Source organism: Falco peregrinus, chromosome 9 (assembly GCF_023634155.1).
Source record: "Falco peregrinus isolate bFalPer1 chromosome 9, bFalPer1.pri, whole genome shotgun sequence".
Lineage (NCBI taxonomy): Eukaryota > Metazoa > Chordata > Aves > Falconiformes > Falconidae > Falco > Falco peregrinus.
In genome coordinates this window covers 23,486,890-23,508,484 of record NC_073729.1, presented here as the reverse complement: position 1 = coordinate 23,508,484, position 21,595 = coordinate 23,486,890, and the positions used below count along the sequence as shown (strand labels likewise).

Below are 21,595 nucleotides of genomic sequence, written 5' to 3'. Positions count from 1 at the left end.
CCCTCCTCCCTGTGCTGTTGGCCTAAAGCTGCTGCACAGTTTGGGATTTGGGATTTACACCTCAGCCTAGCTAAGCCAGACCCCAGACCTGGCCCTGTGGGTGGGAGCCGCCTTGGAATGGATGGGTTAAAAAAAAAAAAAAAAGAAAGAAAGAAAGAAAGAAAGAAAGAAAGAAAGAAAGAAAGAAGGAAAGAAAGAAAGAAAGAAAGAAAGAAAGAAAGAAAGGAAGAAAGAATTTGCTTATTTCCATTTTCAGCAAGGGAAAAAGCAGTTTAGCCCATCTAGAGCAGACAAGAACGGGAGGAAGAAGAGGAAAAAGCATCTTTTGCCAGAGCCCAGCTGGGTGTGTCTCCTCGCCCCCCCCCCCCCGCGGTGGGTCTGGGTTTCTGGCAGGCAGTCTTGCCTGGGAGGGATCTGCCGTCAAAACCACCCAGGAAAGGAGGCCTGATACGCTAATTAATATTCTGAACTAGTGACCCTTCTTTTTCTTTCCACCCCTTCCCTTTCTCTGGCTCTCCAGCCTCTCCCCGCCGCGGATGGCTGCAGCCCCCTCCAGCTGAGTCAGTCCTGCCTCCCCGCAGCATTGCAGCACCTCCGCAGCTCCCTGCGCTCCATCCTGCAGCACCCGCACCGCGCCCGCCGCAGCAGCATGGCCAGCACCGTCTCAGGTAGGACAGGCATCTTCTGGGGGGTTTGTCATCGATGTGCTTATAGAACCATCAGGGTTTATTGTTTTTAATCATTATTCGGAGGGTTTGAGGTTGGGGTTTTTTTCCGTTTCGGGGGAGTTGTCTGATGAGGAGGCAGCTGGTATGGCAGCATTGTTCCCTTTCCTCCCCCATACACACACCCCTCTGATGCAAGATAGCAGGTGGGCTTTTTATTTTAATATGAATACACATGTGATAAACTTGCCAGTTTAAAATATTGTTGCCATTACATTATGCCACAAGAAGATGCTGCTGCATGACAATTTATTATTATTTTTGTAACGTGATGCAGCTTTTTTTTTCCCCTAAGAAAAATTTACATGCTGTGTAGCTGGATGCAGAGAAATCAGAAATTACATTTTGTTTTGTGAAGATTGTATATTGCCTAAATGGGTAACGGAAAGAAAGACATGGACAAGAGACTGACAGTAAAGCCCTAGAAAATCCCCCAAACCCAACCAGAAAAACCTGGATGGATTTCTGTGTATTCTCAGGGCTTCCCATCCCTAGATTTCTTCCACAGCTCACATTTCTTCGTTAGAAGATGCTACAGGGGAGCGGTCCTCTGATGGCGTTGGGTGAAATCAAATGCTGCAAGGGGAGCCCTTCCTCCCCCCTACAGCAGACGGGGATCTCGGAGCAGCTGCCTGGGAGCCTGGCACCAGGGTCGGCTCTGGCTGCAGGATGGCAGCCTGCCCTGAGGATGCTGCGCTTCTTTGGTCCAGCCGTTCCCAAGAGATGTGTCTTGCTCCTTTCAGCTGGGGAGGAGGGATCCAAATGGCTGAAACTGGGAAGTGGGTGAAGAAGAAAAGCCTGAAATGGTACAATGAATAGGGGGTGGGTTTAGAGGGTCTTTTTCTTAAAAAAAAGCTGAGTTTTCTCTTTCAATGGCTCTGAATTCTGCAGTCCATAAAGAGGAGCTTGGGCGGGGGAACTAAACCCTGGAGAGCTGGGATGGAGGGCTGAGGGGGAACAGCAGACAAAAAGGAAAAGCAGGCAGTGCTTTGTGCCCCCCCCAGCAGGGGACCAGCCAGAAGGAGACCAGCAACACTTCTTGCTTCTTCCACTGCCCTTTGCCTGTGTTTCCTGCTGTGCCTTCTCTATTCCTTTTTCCTTTGAAAAGATTGGTAGATGCAGGGGAGAGAAGGACAGAGCGATGGGGGGGAGGGGGGGATGGGTGTAAGGGTGCAGCTGATCCCGGTGGGCTTAGCATGCAATGAAAGACAGTAAAGCAGCACTGTAAAAATGTGTCTCTATGACAGAAAATTTTTAGCTATTGTATATATTTCTGCAAGTATCCCTGTCTCAATGAAGGTGTGCGGCAGTGCACGCTCAGGAGGTCCCACCCATCTGCCTGCCTTCTCTACAGAACAGGATTGGACCTCGTTTGCGGAGTGGGGGTGGGAGGGACGGCTGAGGCTCACCAGCCATCGAAACCAAGGTTGCACCGAACTTGAGATGGACGAGGTGGTGGATGAGACAGGCGTAGGCATAACATGCATTTTCCAGTTGGTGCATTCTCTCCCTCCCAACCCACATATGCCTATGGCATATTTCATCTTCCCAAAGATGCAGTTTTACTGTTAAAGGAGACTCAGGATCATGAAGAAGTGTGTGCTTCAGAGAAACTGCACTTCTTTGTGGCTCAGACCAAGCAGAGAAATGATTTCAAGGAGTAGAAAGCCATGGGAAACCAGTGATGTGGCAGGAGGAAAGAGAATAGGGCAGTGTTTGCCAAGGGAGGGAGCAGGGCTGAGCCTCGCCCAGCTGCCTTTGCAGGGAGCAGCTCCCCATCACCTATAGCACTTATAGCAGGAATGGAGAGTAGCCTGGAATGGCAGGAGAAAAAGGCAAGCAAATCCTTAAATTAAGGAGAGTCTTGTTTGCTTTCTTCATTATTTTCTTCTTTATTGGCAGCAAACGCAGACCCGTGCTGAAGGGAGAGCAGCTGCAATTGTCTGCAGCTGGTGCCCGGGGGCTCTTTTTCCCCTTGGGAAGATTTTCTTGGGTTTGTTTAAACAAACAAATAAATCCCTGGATTGAAAAGAAGCGGGGCTTGCTTCCCCCAGCCCAGCAGTCCTCCCTCTTTCCCCCCTGCCACCTTAGGCGTTTCTCCTGGCCATGGTGGCTGTTTTCTGCGCTGGAGCAGCGGGGTGGGCGGCACATGCTCAGTGCGGGCTGAGATGCGGTGCTGGCCCCGCTGCCGGCAGTTGCAGGGGCAGAGCCCTCGCACCCCCTCCCCACCTCGGCCGCACCAGGCTTTGGGCTTTTCTGCACCGCAGAAGGGGCATCTGGCCGGACCCTGCAGGGCTGCATAACTTTCCCCACCATTTGTAGGCATCTGGGTGGAATAAAGAGATGCGAGGTTATAAAATGATGCAGTAAGGTGACAGCCTCGTGGGCTTTGCTCCAATGTCTGCACATCTGAGAAGGTGGAGCCAAGAGGCAACACTGGTTTGTCATTCCTGGCCTTACAGCTGGGCACGGTAAATGTGCTTTGGCAGATCCTGAAGTTTTCCCCTCCTACACAGACACGCGAGAGTTGTGTGACTTTGTGTAGGTCTGGGTTATCCCCTTAATCCCTTTTCTGGGATTTTACTGGTAGGCACCGTATGGTATTGCCCTGTCCTGACACTTACTGCTCATGCCGCAGAGCCAGAGCCCTTTCCATCAAGCTCTCCACCTCTGTGTTCTCAAGAAATCACTGTTCTCTTTTCTTCAGGTATTGATGGAGTCTATATGGTCTTAAAAACTTATGTTACTTCTATTAGGACTTCAGTTTTACAAGCCAAAAAAATCTATTGTAGCCATTTTTAATATTTTTTTTTTACCGCTGTATCCAAATGAGGGGTCAAAATCCTCCAAAAATATTTGTTCTTTCTAAAATATAAATCATATTTTCTTTGATGGCAACATGTAGACTCTGTGAGGATCCCTTACGTATCTCAAAAGAGCTCTTTCTTGAGGCATAGCAATGTTGGTTCAAGTTTGGGGAAGGCATTGTTTTGGCAGATGAACACATTCTCCTTCTGCAAAGGAAAAGCTGAGACTGAGCGGTGTGATGTGGCAGCTGTAAGGTTGCAGATAAGACCTGGGTGGCAGCAGTGTGGGCAGCAGGATGGATTGCAACTTCCAGCTTTCTTAGGGTGAACGGGGCTGATGATTCTTGCTGACAATACTTGGAGGGACCTGAAGCTCACTAAACCTTCTATACCTCTGAAATAATGGGAAACAGCATGGCTGGCTGATCCCTCCCAGGTGTCCAACTGACATGGGCTTTATTCTTCTGGGTGTAAGCTTATGTTTAAAAAAAAATAATCTCCTGTCCAGAGGGCAGTTAAACCAGTGGTCCAGTCTTTGCCTGTGATTTAGAAATACAGAAGAGCTAGAGAGCAACCAAAGGCCATGTGCATGTGCTGTAGCGCTCTGGCACATCCCAACTGGTGAAGAGCTGATCAGCGTATTTCCAAATAATCCTTTTATTCTTTCAAGGTACCTCTACATGTTTAGTGTCATACTAGAGAACCTTGTGTTCTCTGAATGCGTTTATACAAATATTACCACTGTATAGCAGGCAAGTAAAATAATCTTCTGGTTAATGCAAAGGAAACCAAGATCCAGAGACCCAGTGGCTGTCTGGTCACACAGCATGTCTGTACCTGATGCTTCATGGCATTGGACTCCTGTCTCTGCCTCATGAACTGCTGTCTTATCTGGTCCCCAGCTCCTTTGTAGCTCTTTGCCTCATCCAGACCTGACCCTCTGAACCCTCTGTGTTTGCCCCAAATCCACAAACACCCTGGGACAGCTGCCTGCATTGGGCTCCTTTCTTTGCTTTATGAAGCAACTCAGGCCATGCTTCTCTCCTTCCTGACAGTCACCCACCAGCTCAGCTGCCGGGTCTCCACTGCCTGTTCAGCCCCTCTCTCTTGCCAAGCCCTTAGAAGAGGAGCTTTCCCTGGTTATTTTCTGGAGGGCAGCCCACATGTTCCAGTGGTACAGCCTGGGTGATTTGCTAACCTGTTGGCTGTGCGGAAGACAGGTTGATGTGGCGTCCATGAGCTGCAGGTGAAACCCAGGGGAGCGGCCGGGTGACTGGGAACCCTTCCTGAGTGACAGTTTAGCAGATGTCGGACAGAAGGCAGAGTAACCCTCGCATCTGCCTCTTACCATGGATGGTTCCACATGAACCCACAGTAACTTCTGGGCCTCAGATCTCCTGAGGAGCAGCTGAGATGGTGTATGGCATCAGTGTGGGGTACAAATGCTGATTTGAAGAAAACCCCAAACCCACTAGTGTTTTCTGGTTGTGTGAGCTCCCCACTGACCTGTTTTCAGAAGCTGGGGAGCAAGAAGGTGGAAGCAAGTTAAACTGAAGTGAGGGTCTTGCCATTATTTTTATGCTAAGATTCAGAGCAGGTGACAATATCTAGGGTCTGTTGCACTCTCGAGGCTCATCAAGAACTAGGGTTGCTCTTGTGTATGTGGCATTGCAGTCTTTGTGCTGAAGGACTCCGTTCGCTGTCTCTCCAGCTTCCTTACCTTCTGGTTGTGCTTTGTCTATAGTTGTACTTGGACTGTTCCCATTTTTTCATGCTATAATATTCTTTATGGAAGCAATTTTTACTTCTCCAAAGTTATCTCTGCAAACCAAATTATTTCCTTATCATAACCTTCCTTTGACCTTGCTATTAGACATAGCACATCTGGTCTCATCCATTTAAAGTGCCTGAATTCACATAAATTAGTCTCGCTATGCCTCTGGTTCATTATGAATGACTCTGTATCAGCGTTGTGCCTAAATGGCCTCACTCTGTTTTGCTGGATGTCATTAAACAAGAAGACAGACTACTCAAGCAGTCTGCAGTTTAATTTTATCTGGTTAGGAGGCAGAGAACAAAACTTTTTGATGACTAATAAGTGGTGAGCACCACTGCCCAGGTACATCGTGAGTGGGAAGATAGTTCCCGTTGCTCACACGCTGCACCCATCCCTAGCCATTCCTCCATCTCCTGCACCACAGTCTCTCCAGGAGCAGCTGGATGGTGTCTCCGGGGGGTGGTGGTGTATCTTGGAGACAAACACTTTCCACGGATAAATGCTGTACACAGGGCTCGTGCAAAGCAGCAAAGCAGCGAGGCTATGGAAGTGAAGTATGTGCTGTGTAGCACTAGAGGGAGCACAGGAGATGAGTGGCTGGAGAGAAAGCAAGCTGGGAGCAACCCGGCCCTCTTGGTGGCTTGATGAACGCCCAGGTGATCTCTCTTCTTCTCCTTGCCACAGGGAGAAAGGTGTTTTGCCCATGCAATATATAGAGCACAGAGAAAAGTTAGATGAAAAATTTTAATAAAGATTAATTGTGGCCTGGGGTGTGCAATGGAATATAAACAAAGCAGGATCTGACTGTGCTGTTTACAGGGCATAAATACTCAGAGATGCTGAGGACTGGTCCTTTTTAGATAGTATTCTATCTTAATCACTACCCAGGGCCCTATGAAACCAACTAAATGCAAGTTCACCCCTTTACAGGATGGGACTCTGATATATTTTCTATAACTTCTACAGTTTATTCACTCAATTTACACAACTCCGTTATTTGCAATGTTTCACCCCAATTCTGAGATGAAAGCTGTGAAGTGTTACGACTTAGTGATGAAGACCATACCAGAGTGAATGAGCTTGTTACTATTGCAGCGTTTGTCCAAAAAGAAAAGTAAAATATCCACAATTCATACCTGAGCGAGCAGCCTGTCCTAACCCTCTACCCATCAGTGGGACAAAGCTCTTGCTGTACCTCGGAGACCACGGTGACACTGTGGTGTAGTGTCCCTTAGGAATTGAGCCAGAGCGCCTTACTAATTTATGCACACATACAATATTTGCTCAATGTGAGCTGAATTTATGTTTCCTAACTTGGCAGAAGTAAAAAATGCAAATAGATGCTTAAATAACAAGTACGGCATTTCGTGTCTAATTGTTCTTAAATTATGTACATTTGTGCACTAGAAGACATACAGTCTGTCCTGGAAGGGACTTGGTGGCCATAGCATATTCTGGCCAGCCAGCTCTCTTACCTTGGCTCAAGGATTTTGTCTGCTGGCATAAATATGTCCTCAAAATTTTGTCTCCATTGTCAAATGTGAGTGCAGGTACTTCTGAACTAAATTTTAGTGCTGAGGTTTGCAGTGCTGATCTCCTACCCTTGGGCGTTTCAAGCAGGTCCTTGTGACCAGCGGCGCTGGAGGCACAGCCCAGGGGCTCGTTGGCAGCCCCTTGAAGTGACCCAGTCGTTGTGTTTCTTGCTTTTACTTGCTGGATCAGAGGATCTACCCCCCTGACAGGAGGCCTTTTCTTATTTTAGCCTGTTGACAGCGTGCTGGATACACATACCGCCTATTTGTCACTGATGGTCAAAAGTGCACAAGGCCGTGGGCGTTGCTGTGGGTGCTGCTGTGTCCCACGGGTGACCGCGGGGACAGAGCGGGGCCGGGAGGGCCCCAGGATCCATCCACTTCTGGGGCCGTGGGTCGGGGTGACTCCTTCGGGGGCCGCTCCTGCCCCCTCCTCGTGACAAAGCCTCTGGGCTCGGTGCTGCTGGGGGCTTGCCGGGGGCTGTGGCGACCGGGCAGCTCCGGGCCGGGGTCTCTCGGGGCGGGGGTGCGATGCTGAGCGGGCAGCTCCGGGCCGGATCCCGGGGTCTCTCCGAGGGGGCGGTGCTGAGCGGGCAGCTCCGGGCCAGGATCTCTCGGGGTGGCCGTGGTAACCGGGCAGCTCCGGGCCGGGGTCTCTCGGTGTGTGTGTGCGATGCTGAGCAGGCAGCTCCGGGCCGGGATCCTGGGGGTCTCTCGGGGGAGCGGTGCTGAGCGGGCAGCTCCCGGACCGGGGTGTCTCCGGGGGAGGGGGCTGTGCTGAACGGGCAGCTCCGGGCCGGGGTCTCTCGGGGTGTGTGTGCGATGCTGAGCGGGCAGCTCCCGGGCCGGGGTCCCGGCGCCGCGCGGACCCTCCCCGGCACCGGCCGCGGGGTCTCGGGCCGCTCCCGGTGCTCCCCCCGCCCCCCGAGGCGCGGGGCGGGAGCGGGTTCTCCCGACGGTGGCGCTGCGGGAGGTGACCCCGCCGGTCCCCGCGGCCCCGCAGCGCCCAGCCCCGCCCCGGCCGGGCCCGCACGCGCCGCCGATGGCACCGGGTGGCGCGGGGGGCAGCTGCGGCCCCGGCGTCGGTGTGTGTGTGTGTGCACAGCAGCTCCGCAGCTCGGTACGGCCGTGCCGCATCCCGGCGGGGCGGCGTCCGTCTGCCCTCCTCCTTTTCCGTTCAGTTGACGGGGCGGGGGGGAACGGTCAGTGCGCGCTGCAGAAGGGAAAGCGCCGCCGGGAAGATCCGGGTGGGATGGAGGCAGCTGCGGAATTACTACAGCAGCTCTGAAGGCAGGGACCGCAGCGCACTCGTCTGCACAGAGCGTGGAACCAGCGCAGGGCAGACGTACTGCAGTCCAAGTAATGACACAAACAGCGCTGTGCTCCGTAACGGGGGCTAGGGGACAACTGAACGAGTGGGCTGCGGGTGCAGCACATCTGCTTAATGTCTTGATTTCACCCAGGACCAGACATAATGGTAGAGCAACGACCCCGGTGCATGGTTCGTATTAAGAGATAACATCTCTCATTCAGTCCAGGGGACCCTCCCCAGGGCCCTTGGCAGCACATGATGGGATACACCAGCTTGCTGCTGCATGCCCCGACTTCTAGCACGATACAGCACTCTCAGAGGCTTTCCAGTGACATTTTTCATTAAGAACAAAACCAAAGATGTCCTGCTCTGTGGCTACCTCTGCTGATGGAAACTATTCCTATTTGATTTACAGGACTGCTCAGGGTATTAAAATCAGAACGTGCAGCAAACTAAAAAAATGTTCAGTAAAGAGCTGAGCTTCAGGGACTGTTGGTTAGCAAAAGGAGGGTGTTAATTAGGATGAAGTTCTGTATCTAGAAGGAAAAATAAGTGCACATATGAAGCAGGCATATGAAACCACTGTTTTCGCACCTGAGTAGCTGCAGGAAGGCAGAGGAGATCTGAAAGATGCTCCTAAGAGAATGTGGTACACAAAGTGATACTTTTTTCAAAATTGTTCTGTATCTAATGCCTCTTCAGATCACAAAGCTCTGGGGATTTCCCTTCCCTGGCCCAAAGGAGGGTCTTGCTCTGAAGGTGGCATTGGCGGCCAGGCTGCAGGTTCTTCTCTGGCTGGAGGTCAAACGGCAGCTCGGTCAGGAAGGGTCAACCAAGGCCAGGAGCACAAGGACGTGTGGGAAATCCAGAAGTAGGACCAAGGCAGAGCAGCAGCATGTCTGTGCCCTTGGTGGAGGGAGGAGGAGGGGCAGCATGAGGCTCAGGGCAGGTTTGGCCTGACACGCAGCCATGAAGACTCTCCCCGCATGTCTGGGTGTCCCCTGTGAAGCCAGGCCAGGGCAGAGCCTCACAGCATGTGGGAGACAGCAGCACCCACTGCTGAGCCTCAGCTGCTGACCTGTGATGTGGCAGTGTTGCTGCAAGGGTTACACTGGTGTGATAAAGAACTTGACAGCCTGATGGAGCACCTTTCTGTTTTCAAGTCCTTCTGTTCTGAGGTTCTTTGTCAAGTGTGAGTGAACAGTTCACTGTCTTTAATGTGCTAAACTCCAAAAATACAGGTGAAGGTTGCCCCAGAAACAGACCCACTACAAGCTGTGGTGCTGCTGTCGTTGGGGCAGCAGCTTGTGTACTTGTGATCACTGCGGATGCTGCAGTGCATCCTCCAGTCACAGGAATGATGAGCAAACTGGAGGGATCTTGCAGCAGTGGAGCTCGAAGGGTTTGTGTATTTCCCTGTCCTATGCAGAAGGCTGTGGGGACAGCATTTGCAGACCAGCATCAGCCTCTGCCTGCATGGGCCAAGGTGGTGACAGAATCCACTTACACCCTCCCTTATCTGCTTCTGCAGGGAAGGAAGCACCTCAGGAAGCTGAGTTACAGCAATCCCCCTGCTTAGCAGCACCCTGAACTGTATCTTCACTCAGATGCCCATTTTTTTTCTCCACATTGCTGGCTGCCTCTTGCTTCTTCACCCTGATGTCAGAAATGCATATTCCTAACTTGCCAGGGGTTGAGCAATGTTTCCAGGTATTGATGTGCGTTGTTTTACCTCTGAGTCTGGAACTGGAATGGAGAAAGAGTCTGGGCAGCTGTCCCGATGGGGTTAACTACACGGGCTGCAGTGTTTTACTCCTTCGGAGTGAAAATCCTGCACAGAAACTTATACCTCTAGATGTGGCAAATTCCTCCTGTGTCTTCCTACCACATTTGCCACACTGGCAGCTAGTTTAATCTGCTCTAGAACAGATGCTCATTGGGAACCTCTTGGCAAGCTATAGCACCCTGGAAAAGATTCCACAGAGTCTGGTAGCTGAAAATGTGTTTTCTTCTGTCCACTTGCTTCATTTCTCTGTGACAAAGAGCTGCCACTGCCATTAGACACTCTTCTCATTGCTATTTTGTACTTTTCAGCCTACAAGGAGAAAATGAAGGAGCTGTCTCTGCTCTCCCTCATCTGCTCCTGTTTCCACACCCAGCCCCATCCCAATACCATCTACCAGTATGGAGGTACGTAACCTGCTCTCACAGGGGCCACGACACCATTTGCGTGATGCTCCAGCAGACAACTTGGGAGCTCGTCAGAGTGCTGGGCTTTCCCAAACTGGAGCAGCAATCCATGCCTCAGCCCAGGGTCTTTCTGTTTAGTCTCCTTTCACAGTTTATGTTATTAACATAACCAACATTTTCCCAGAAAGTGCCTGCAGAAGCTGTCTGCTTCATGCTGGGGTGATGCGTAAGATGTTAACATTAATATGGCCATTCTGTAACTATGCCATGAATTTAAATTAATTGCATTGACATAGAGGGGGGATGAAGCTGATCACTAATCGGGAAATTTTGGAGACAGAACAAAATCACCCATATCAGGGCATGGGAACACCCTAATTCCTATGTGAAGAGCTCAGTGCCCTCAGGCGAATGCTTTCCTGAGTGTCACGGCTCCACAGAGTCGCTGTTTTTTGCCCCTCCCCCAAAGATATGGAGGTGAAGCAGCTGGATAAGAGGGCATCAGGCCAGAGCTTCGAAGTGATCCTGAAGTCGCCTTCAGATTTATCTCCCGAGAGCCCCATCCTTTCCTCCCCACCCAAGAAGAAGGATCTGTCCCTGGAGGAGCTGCAGAGGAGGCTGGAGGCTGCAGAGGAGAGAAGGAAGGTAATGAGATGTCCTGTAGAAGCAGTGACTTTTCTGTGATGGGTACCAATTGCACCAAACCCTAAAACTGGCTTAGCAGGAGCAATCTAAAATGGCTGGGAAGAGTCTTCTGACAGTTATCATTATATTCCACTGTAAATTGTCAGGTGAGACATGGGAGTCATGGAGTGAGGTTCTGTAGCCTTGTTTAGGCAGGGAACTGGACTCGATGATCATCATCGTCCTCCTGTTCCTAAAACCACACGGTATGGTGTCCTCTGCATGTGACCTGCCGGTGGGGGCTGTTCTCGCCAGCTGATGCTGCAGATGTAGCAGGTGGTCACACACCAGCCTGAACCACACCGAAACACAGCTGTGTGTTTCGGACAGCTGGCTGTGCCACATTTTATTGTAAGTGCTGTATGAAATGTCTCCTGGTGAAAACTGCTGAAAAGGAGAAAACCGGTAGAGTAAAACAGAGTATAAATGTTATGGGTATTGGTGGCTAAGAGGAGAGCAAGCTGGAATCATTGAAAGGATGAGGTGACACTTGGAGAGGAGACTCAACGTCCACGTGAAGGTCACCTTGGTTTTGCTGAGCTGGTGGGCGCAGCGTTGCATCGCCTGGAGCACCGGGCCCAGCAGACATTGCCCCACCGCAGGAAAAAGGTATCAAAGTATCTTCCAAGCCAGAGTGTTATGGGATGGAGGGGGGTGGCAGAGTGGCTTTGAGCAGAGGAGATGGTCAGAAAGCCTTTCTGGGGAGCTGAAGGCTAGAAGAGCCTCTTCGGTTTCCTTACGCCTCGGCAGACCCAGGAGGCACAGGTGCTGAAGCAGCTGGCGGAGAAGCGGGAACATGAGCGGGAGGTGCTGCACAAGGCACTGGAGGAGAACAACAACTTCAGCCGCCTGGCCGAGGAGAAGCTCAACTACAAGATGGAGCTGAGCAGGGAGATCCGCGAAGCACATCTTGCCGCCTTGAGGGAGCGGCTCCGTGAGAAGGCGAGTGCGATGCTGTGGGAGAGGGCTGGGTGCTGGTGGCCATGGCAGGAGCTGGGGTCTGGTCCCTGCAGGTTTGTCCCAGTGCGATGGGCACAGAAGAGTGAGCATCCCATTGCTGGTAGGAAGCGGGATGTGGAGCAGCTCCACTCAGGAGCAGCATGAGGAGGGGGGAATGTGTCTTTCAAGGTCAGTAGAGAAAATACCATCTGGCTGATCTTGATAAGTGCAAGCTCAAAGGCACAGGATCAGGCCCACCCCACATCCACGGGTGGGTGGCTGAAGGGCTTTGCAGAAGGCAGGAGCCACGAACGTGTTTGCTGTAGGTTCGCATCACCTCCAGTCTCCCACAGGTGAGATGCTTTGATCCTTGCAGGTATAACCCGCTGCCCTCGGGGTGTGTTGGATGGGTGACCAGTGTCTTTTCTTTTGTTTTTGCCTGATGCCAATTCTGTGTGCAGGAGAGAAGGAAAGCAGAAATTGCAAGCACAGAAAGTGTTAGCCTGGTGGTGTCTCTCCCATCTTTGCAGGAACTGCATGCAGCTGAAGTTCGCAGGAACAAGGAACAGCGGGAGGAGATCTCTGGATAAAGGGCTTTTCTACACATCTAGCACCTGATTCCTGTTAACAAACCAACCAATCGACCAACCACCACATTTTATTTTGTTTGTCTAGATGCAACATTCGGTTCTCCATCCCCCCCTCCCCTGGTGTTCGTCCCCCAGCTACACGCTTCTCTATCTCTGCATCCTTAATAGTCAGTACTTGTGGGGATTCACAGATCATAGGGACCTCTAAGCAGAATAGCAACTAGTTAACATGAAATAGAGAATCAGTCAATCGACCGGTCAATCAAACAGCTTCTTTGGAGGGTTTTGTCCTTTTTTAAAAAAATATTTCTTAAACTGATGTAAAAAAAAATAATTAAGATATTAATAAATTCAACCAGCAGTGTCACAGAGATACGGATTTCTTATCTGGGGCTTTTACTCCTCTTGGTGTTTGCTCTGAGCCAAATATCAGTTTCAGAATAATGGGAAGTAAGTGGTAATTTCTGTGTGTGGAGTGGAACAGGGAACAGCCCCACGTTTGCCAGCGGTAGGAGAGAGGAATGAGAGGGTTGGATGGCTCGGGAGTCACGGCGTGCAGAAACCTCCCGCCCTTAGCGGTGCGCGGAGGCAGCCCAGGCAGGCAGTGAGCCAAAGGCCTCGTCTCTGCAGGATTCTTTGATACCCGTGTGGAAATAGGGGAGGGTCCCCACCCAGAGCTTGGTGCCCCTGGCACGGCCTGGTGCGCTGGGTGCCCGCGGGCTGAAGGAGCCGGTCGAGCGAGCTGCCCTCTCGAGCCCCAGATGTCTTGGCCGCGCAGCTGGGGAGCGCTGCGGGTGGCGGTGGCACCCCCAGCTCTGCGGGACCCCTGAGAGAGGGCACTCGCTCTGCCACTCCCCGGCGCTCCCACAACACCGTGTGTCACTCCATAAGAGAGCAAATCCAGTAGAGACGGTGCATGGTTGTGAACTAGCCTTTTAGTGAGCAGAATAACCATCCTTATTCCCTGTTTCCAAAGATGGATGTCGCTCTTCGATGCCGTTACAGACACCGAGAGTGGAGAGGGGCTTGGGGGCAGCACCCTGGGGGGCAGCACACGCCAGCTGCCTGCTGCTCCCTCCGGACCTGCGGCTTTGGGCGAGATGGAGCTAAGGGGCAGTAATTCTGCAGTAAGGGTGAAGAGATGTCCCCATGCTTGCTCCTTGTCTATCTTTCGCTTTTTAAGGCCTATTTTTAAGAAAAAAACCTTGCCTCTTGATGGAGGTAGGGATGAGCAGAGAAGATACAAGCATGGTAGTAATGTCCCATCTAAATAGGTGCCTGTCAAAGCCCACGGAGCTCCTCATCTTCGAGAGTCACAGCTGCGGAGGTAGCCAAGGTGCAGGCAAGGGGGCTGCCACCCTCCCGCCGAGACCTGCTCGCCTTGCCCCACCTCTGCTTCTGCCTTGAGAAACTAAGTGGAGATGTTGCATCCGAAAAGCAGGGACCAGCCACCTCCCGGCGCGGGGCCTCGCAGGACGCCGTGCTGGGACTCAGCCCTGGAGCAGGGTCCTGCAGCCAGGGTTTGCAGAGGATTCCATGGAAGCTGCTTTCATTGGAAGCAGAAGGTAAAAAGACTTCCCCTCTGTCCCATGCTTCGAGATCACTGGGTTCTTCTTTTTTTTGCAGACCGGTGCGGTGTTCCGGGGACATGGCACAGGGTGCCTGGGCAGTATTTACACCAGGGCGCTGCTCCTGCCTGCCTCGCGATGGCCCCTCCGTCTGGGCTGCCCTCTCAGACCCCAGAATAAACCAAAGGGGCATCCAAGGCACCAAGATGTTTAATTATTAGTAATTGCTATCCTCTGCACGCTGTGCCTCCAAAGAGCCATTCCATGGGTGGGATCAGGGATTCCTGCGGTGGGCTTTGCAGGATTCTTGGGGAATAATTTAAGCAAACGAGGGGTGCCGAGTGGGCACGGGCGCAGCCCACCCAGGGTCCCCATGCTCTGCGCAGCAGTGGCGGACAGCGAGGAGCTAGAGCAGATGAGGGGTTTGCAGAGGGAATAGCGATCCCCTTGCTTCTCCTCCCCTCTGAAAAAGAAATCATTGCTGTGTTTTGCCAGAAGCTGAAGTTTTCCATCTACCTTGTGCTTTAATTAGTTGAAGAATTGATTACGGCCTGGGGTGACCATCAGGCAGTGGCAGAAACCCCACAGAAAGCCAAAGAGCAGCAGCTGCTGGAGAACAGACCCCGGGGCTCTTTGCTAATCTCCCCTGAAGTCCCAGCTGGGTTTGGGAGGGATCCCCAATGGCCACAGTTTGATGTTAGGGGACTCTGCTCCTAAAAGGGTGGGCTTCCTTACTCCCAAACCCCTCCGCCTGGGCCGGCGGGAGCACAGGACTGTTAGAATGCCCCAGCACTGTCAGTGACAAAAAAAATAATAAATTATATTTAGGGCTAAGAGGGAAAAGGGAAGGAAACTGAGGGTTGAATTTCTTAACAGTAGCTAATGATCAGTTTATAGTAGCAGCTGTCTTAGATAAGCATCTGTGTAGAGCGCAGCATCACCGCCAGCATCACCTCATTCATATAGTGATGACAAATTTTAAAAAGTTTAAAAAAAAATTTAAAAGTAATTTAAACAAAATGTTTGTGTGTAAGAAATGGTTGAAACTGTCAAATGTCTGTGTCCCGCACGTTTGTGGGATCTGAGAAGGTATCTGCGAGATATTAACCCTGTCCTACTCTCTGTGGTGCTGAGTGTTTGCTTGGTGTGTAATTCTGACCTGGAGCTTGTTGTAAATACTGTTTTTAGTACTATGATTATTATGATTATTATGATTACTATTATCAGAAATGTTGTACTCATGAGCAGGAGTTTCAAACAAGAGAAACAACAGTTTTCCCTCTCTTCTGGGGGCTCAGAAGGAGTCAGAGGATCGGGTGAAGGCAGGGTGCCGGCAGGGTGGGATGCCAGACCAGAGACCAGCTGGAAAATCACGGAGTCAGGAGCTGGAGGCAGCTGAGTCCTGCAGGCAGGGCGGTGAGAGTGGTGATGGGCTGCTCCTCATGCTGGGAGGAGAAGGAAGGGCTGAGAGGTGAAATAGAGGTGATGCTTCAATTCTAGTACATATAATTTAGCGTTAACCCAAACCTCCTCATGTGTGTGGGGGTCCAGGCTCTTCCCTGCAGCCCCAGGGGAAGCCAGAGGAGCCGAGAGGTTTGGGGTGTGCTGAAGGAGGAGCGGTCGGTGGCAGGTTGTGATGGTTAGAGGTGTCCTCCCCATCTCTGGCCTCGGTTCCTGCCTGGATCTTCCACCTTGGTTCTTTGTGCTGCCCCACGCCTGCTCTCCTCTCCCTTCCTGGAGGCCAGCCTGGATCTCAGGTGGGGACTTATTCTTGCAATACCTTTGCCTGGCAAAAAATCCCATGGGAAAGGCACAAGAGAGTGGCCCGGCACAGGGTGCTCATGCAGGTGTGAGCACTGAGAAACTCACTTTTCTCACCTCCATTGGGTTGGTGCTGCGAGGGACAGTGGATGCGGCTGGGAAGTGTGTTAGTGCAGGGTAAGCTCCTGGGTCAGAGGAGCGGGTTTGTGCAGGGAGAGTTTTGCATCGGTAACGTCAGGTAACTGCTGCCGAGACGCGTTGTGCCAAGGAAATAAGCTCATCCGTGGGGCCAGATGCTTTAGGTGTAGCAGAGCGATGTTTGCCCGGTGCAGATGAATGTAGTAGGGATGTTAGGGAGCTTGACGTCTGTCCAGTGCCACTGGACGCTATCAGGGAAATGTGTGATTGCTTTGGCTGTGTGCACCAACTCCGGCAGGTTGGGCTGGAGACGGGGTGTCCGCCCGCCTACTGCCGCTCCAGACCCGAGGGATGGCACTGCTGTGGCCAGCGGCTAATGCGGCGCCGTGCCCGGCCGGCAGCACACCCTCTGGGATCACGGCTATTTCATGCCTTTCCATATCCCAGGGTTGCTAATGGTTGTGTGCAACAGCATACTTCATGCCTCAATTGAGACTAATTAAGTATCCTCATTAACATCCTTACTGTCCCAGCCTCCCTCATTCCCAGACTTTTCCCACGTCCTGCGGTCACAGACATGGCATGCAACCCCCCCGATTCCCAGGGCCACCTTCCTTATGGGAGGGCTTGAGGTTCTGCATTGATTCCCGTAGATGTTTATGAATCAAGCTTTGTAACAACAGTTAGCAACCCCATTTTTGCAGCAGCATATGAACATGAGACTTTGTGCGTGGCAGGGAGAGCATCCTCAAGGCAGCTGGCAGCATCCCTGCCTGGACCACAAACGTTTGCAGTTGTGTGAGGGAGGAAAGACGAGATGGTAACAATGAATTACGTGTATGCATCCAACTTTCAAAGAGCACTCCTGGAGCAGGGCCTCTGATTCGAGCAAGGCAGAGAAGCTAAAGCTAAACAAGTTCCCAGCTGGCACCGACAGCCGGGTGATGAGCAAAGTTGCGCTGAGCTGGGACAACTGGCCTCAGATCCCAAATCACAGCTCTGTGCTCGTATTAGCCCTTACAGCAAAGAGCTTGGCTCTGCCTGTAAACGGGTGCTTCCCAGGGATGCTGGCCCCTCAGACTGCTTCTGGACTAAGCCCATTCCTCATCCTATTAATTTGAAGTCATTAAAAAGTCTTGCTCTAACCCGGAGGTGGGGTTGCCTCTGAGCTGGCTTTCCAGGGACAGTGGCTGTTCATGATTGCATGCATCCTACCTTGGGGGTAGGTCGGTATTGCTGCTCCTTTTCAAATGTAAACTTCAGCTTGCTTGCTTCTGCTTAGCCTGGAGTGACTCTCTGGCCCTGGCTCTGCAAAGCCTGTCTCATGGGGTCCGTTTAATTCCCTCCTGCTGCATTACTTTCCTCCCTCACAGCGGCTGTGCACTGGGCTGTGCACATGCGCACAGAAATGCATACGTGGAAACGATATATGCACATACACTCTTACACCACGTGAAATGAGTCAGGGAATGGCTGTTTACGGTGCTAGAGATTTCTTACTATCCATGCTAGGGATGAGATGACATAGTAAGACCAATAAACTCCACCTTTGTAGTCAGTTGTCTTTAAGTAAAGCAAAAGAGGGGCACTGGCCAACGCCTACGGTTGAGTGCTCCGTGGTCCCCGGGGTGCTGGGAGGCGAGCACGGGGGGCACCGGGCAGCCCAGCCCCAGCATCCCCCACGCCTCAGTTTCTCCCCACACCATGACAAGGGGCCACCGACGCTCCCTACCCCACGGGGACCACGGGACAGCCAACACAAACACGTCTCTCAAGTGCTCTGAAAATGGAAAGTACTGAAGTACCGAGCGTGGTACACAGCTGTCCGCCCCAGGAGGAATAAACTGGCCCATGGCTGCAGGCAGAGGTTTGGAAGATGACTGCGTGGCCACGGGGCTGAGCTGTAACCCCAGGGCTCAGCACCCTGGCTGCCCTCCAGGGCAGGATTCACTCCTCCTGCTGCAGCCTGGGCCACCTTTGCTTGTGCCGGGTGGGGAGCTGGCGTGGTGTCGTGGAAGGACTTTCCATCACTAACAGAGCCTTGTCTGGTTCCCTTCGGTCTACTGCGTGCATTTCATTGTCAACTTGAGGTTGTTGTTGTGCAAAAGAAGTGATTATGGGAAAAAAAAAAAGGAAAAAAAAAAGAAATAAACTTGGTATGAAACCATATGTGTCCGTCTCTCTCCATAAATGGATCATTTTAGTTCTGAGGCTTCTCTTTGTATTGTGAGAATACTAATAAACTGCATTAAATGGAAATCTGACCTAAAGATTTAACAAAATAGACTAAGCATCTGTATGAGTACTATGCACCCAGCATAAAAGACACAGCAACCCGCAGTTTATCGCCATTCCCAGAGGAAAGAAATAATAAGACATTTGAATGAGGGTACTGCTGACATCCCTTGCAGCTGGAAAGGTGACAGCACGCAAAGTCTTCACAGAGGAAGGTTGAAAAAGATATAAAACAATTACAAGCACAATAAATCCAGTTCTAGAAAACACGTGAGCTGCTTTTTTAAAAGAAACCCACTGCTTGCTTAGCAAGCTTTTCCTGAGAAACGGTCCAGCCTTCCCGCTGGGCTGGCCGCGGCAGGGGGAGTGGGGCTGTGCTTCCCACCGAGAGGGGCCCCAGCCCGGGAGACCCGGCACGGCCAGCACTCAAAATCACATCCTGGGGGCCAGGTACACAAAAATGCCCCAAAAGCTGCAACCGGAAACAGAGACATTTGCAATCCACAGGGACACCCGAGGGGAAGGTGCCTGGCCGCTTCCCCAGAGCTGCAGAAAGGACCCCCCACTTGCTTTTATTTGGGGGCTTCTGCTGGCATGAGCAGTGCCCGATGTCACTGACCGCTGCCCCCCACCCTCGAAGGGATATTTGAACAGCAGCACCCGTATGGGCTGCCCCACACCTAACGATCCTCTCCGAGTAACATGTGGGAGACTTCACACAAGTCTCAAGTGGCACCTGGTGCACAAGAAGCTAAGCCGAGGGGAAGGCAGGTGGTGAATGTTAATTCCTGGGGCAGCTCTTCTGGGAGAGCAGAGAGGACAGGAGAGCACGGGGGCCATCACCGAGTCAGCGCCTGATGCTCTTCCCATGTGTGCAGGATGCTGCCGGCTGCACAAACAGGAATTCTATATTTTGCAGCGTGACCTTCCTGAGTTTAGAGATAAGGACCTAACTGCCAATGCAGCATTGCTCACTTTCCTTCCAAGGTTCGCTACAGACCACTCACCCAGGCTCCTAAAACAAGTGGATGTGGTAAAGTAAGCCTCTGCATTTGTCTTAGGAAGACAGGCACAGCCCTTGGTGCCACAAAATTCAAGATATATTAGAGAGACCAAGCATGGTCACCCTCTAACTAGTTAGTTTGAGTCAGATCCTTCATCCTCTTGTGAGCTGAAGGAGAAAACTGCAGAGGAATGGGATCGGTTAGGGAGAGGGTGGGAGAGAGGAGCAGCAGCTGGGGCAGAGGCTCCCACCGCCCTCCAGTAGCCCTGTGGGGCTGAGTGCCTGCAGGCAGGACCCAGAGGGATTAAAGACACCAGGCTGAGGTCTTGGGAGCAGCTTGTAGAACCAACCAAAATGCTTCTTCAAAGATCAAAACCAGGCCAAGAAAGCAAAAATACCTAAGTAACTCTTGGAAGGATCCATACAAAGGGCTCAAACTGTGGCTGAGTGAAGGGAAGAGAACAGCGGCTCTGGCAAGGTGAATGCAAAAGCACACCTGGGCAGGCAAAAAGAAAAAAAAGATTTTGCAGAGTAATTTGCTGAAGGTTTGAAAAATAACAGGCTGCTTTTTCTCAGCACCCTCACTGATGCTAAGGCTGCGAGCGAGTCTGCCAGCTGATAAAGGCAGGAGCGAGTCTGCCAGCTGATAAAGGCAGGACCCAGGACCGGGAGCAGCCAGCAGATAAGGAGCCAGGAGGTGAATCCCTCCCGGCTGTGGGTGCTAGGGGAGAGCCCAGGGACGTTCCTGTTGTCTGGGGTCTGACAGCAAAGCCAGGTTTTGCTTCCCAAGAGGCCACAGGCTGCTGGGAAAACTGGAGCAGGGCAGCACCTCCGTGGGTTTGCTGCCTTCTTACCATCTCTATAATGCCTCTGCCACTGGGCGCCGTCGGGGGACAGTTGCGTTGGCAAAGGGACCCGTCCAGCCCCGCTGAGGTCCAAGGACACAGCTGGCAGGGCAGGTCCCTGGGGAGCCGCCAACAGCAGCATCGGTAGAAATATAGACAGGCTTCCTCAGAAAAGGGTGTTGCTGGCCATTTGCAGCAGGTGAATTAACATCACTGGTAACTGTTGGTTATCTTGGAGAAGGAACAGAAATCCAATTCTTTGTGAAATATCACCGTAACAAGTATTAGCTTGGGTAAACTGGAAAGCAAGCAGGAACATGAGGGAAGTAGAGCTGGCAGCTGGTTTTTGGGCAGGTTTGGTTTGGATGTGGAGAATGGAAAGAGGAAAGGAAGAGCTTTGAGAAAAAAATAATTAAATAAACCACTACAAATCTATCAGACAGCACACACGTGCCGGGCCAGCCAGAGCCCAAGCGCAAGGCAGAAAATGCCACTCACCAAATAGCTGTGAAAACCCGACAGAACTAAAAAGTATCCAGAGCGTTTCAAAAAGGGATTCATGACTTTTTGGGCCTCTGGTTTGGCTCTGCCTTTTTTAGAGCGCGTCAACCACTCACTTGCAGAAAAAGCGCAGTGTAGTAAGATGATGCGAAAAAGTCCTCCCTTAAAAAGCACTGCGCGTCTTTCAAAGCCCCGACCTGGTGGGCACGGTGACCCAGAAAGGGCAGAAATTGCACCAAAACCTGTGTGAGCGTGAGGCAGCTGGGGGAAACGCCAGCGGGCAGAGCCACAGCACGATATTTAGTGCTGATGTGACCCCTGACCAGCCTGGCGGCCGTGCAGCGCCCCAGCACCTCGCATGCCCTGGGTGCCATGCAGAGTCCCCCTCCCAGGGACAATGGCTCTGCCCAGCCGCTGGACAGCCGTCACACCGGGCACCCACCGAGGGGGTTGCAAAGTGCAGGGGCAGCGCGGGCATCTCAGGTAGGAGGAGGTGTTGGTGTTGCCTTAACGGAGCAACTCCTGAGCCACCCTGAACAGCCACCACGCCTGCAGACCACCGAGAGGGCACTTTCCCTTGCAGGGGCAAAACACACATTTCTATCTCCCCTCTTACAACTCGCTGCTGATAAGGACAGCGAGAGCCCTCCGAGCACTCCTTTATCTCTTCGGGTTTTATTAGGCCTCTGAGCGCGGGCCGTGCCGAAGAGCACTGCAGGGTGAGATGCCCGACGCTCCCCCTTGGGATGGTCCAGGCTGGGAGGTCACTGGTGACACTCCGATGCCACCCTGAACCCCGGCAGCCTCCGGTGCTGCCCAGCAGTGGGGGCAGCCAGCACTGCCTGGGCAAGAGGGAGCATGGGTGGCACCCACTGCCGAGCTGCGCGCTGGACACCCCAAAATGCTGTGGGGAGCGGCACACACTGTCCCCCAGTGGCACCAAAGGCCCCAGTCCCCCATCAAATATGCTCCGCACCCCCAAGTGGCA

At 52.2% G+C, this 21,595-nt stretch overlaps 1 protein-coding gene across 2 annotated transcripts; it reads left to right on the top strand.

Moving 5' to 3' along the window:
* Nucleotides 1-325: 325 nt before the first annotated feature.
* STMN3 (stathmin 3) lies at nt 326-12,927 on the top strand. Of its 2 annotated transcripts, XM_005239888.3 has the most exons (6): nt 326-343; nt 521-668; nt 10,248-10,343; nt 10,813-10,988; nt 11,778-11,969; nt 12,497-12,927. In XM_005239888.3, exons 2-6 carry the CDS (start codon nt 650-652, stop codon nt 12,554-12,556), a joined length of 543 nt encoding a protein of 180 aa, XP_005239945.1. In that variant the 5' UTR covers nt 326-343; nt 521-649; the 3' UTR covers nt 12,557-12,927. The 2 variants fall into 2 exon arrangements, with proteins under 2 accessions (XP_005239945.1, XP_055670567.1); XM_055814592.1 differs by lacking the exons at nt 326-343; nt 521-668 and adding an exon at nt 8,148-8,342.
* Nucleotides 12,928-21,595: the final 8,668 nt, after the last annotated feature.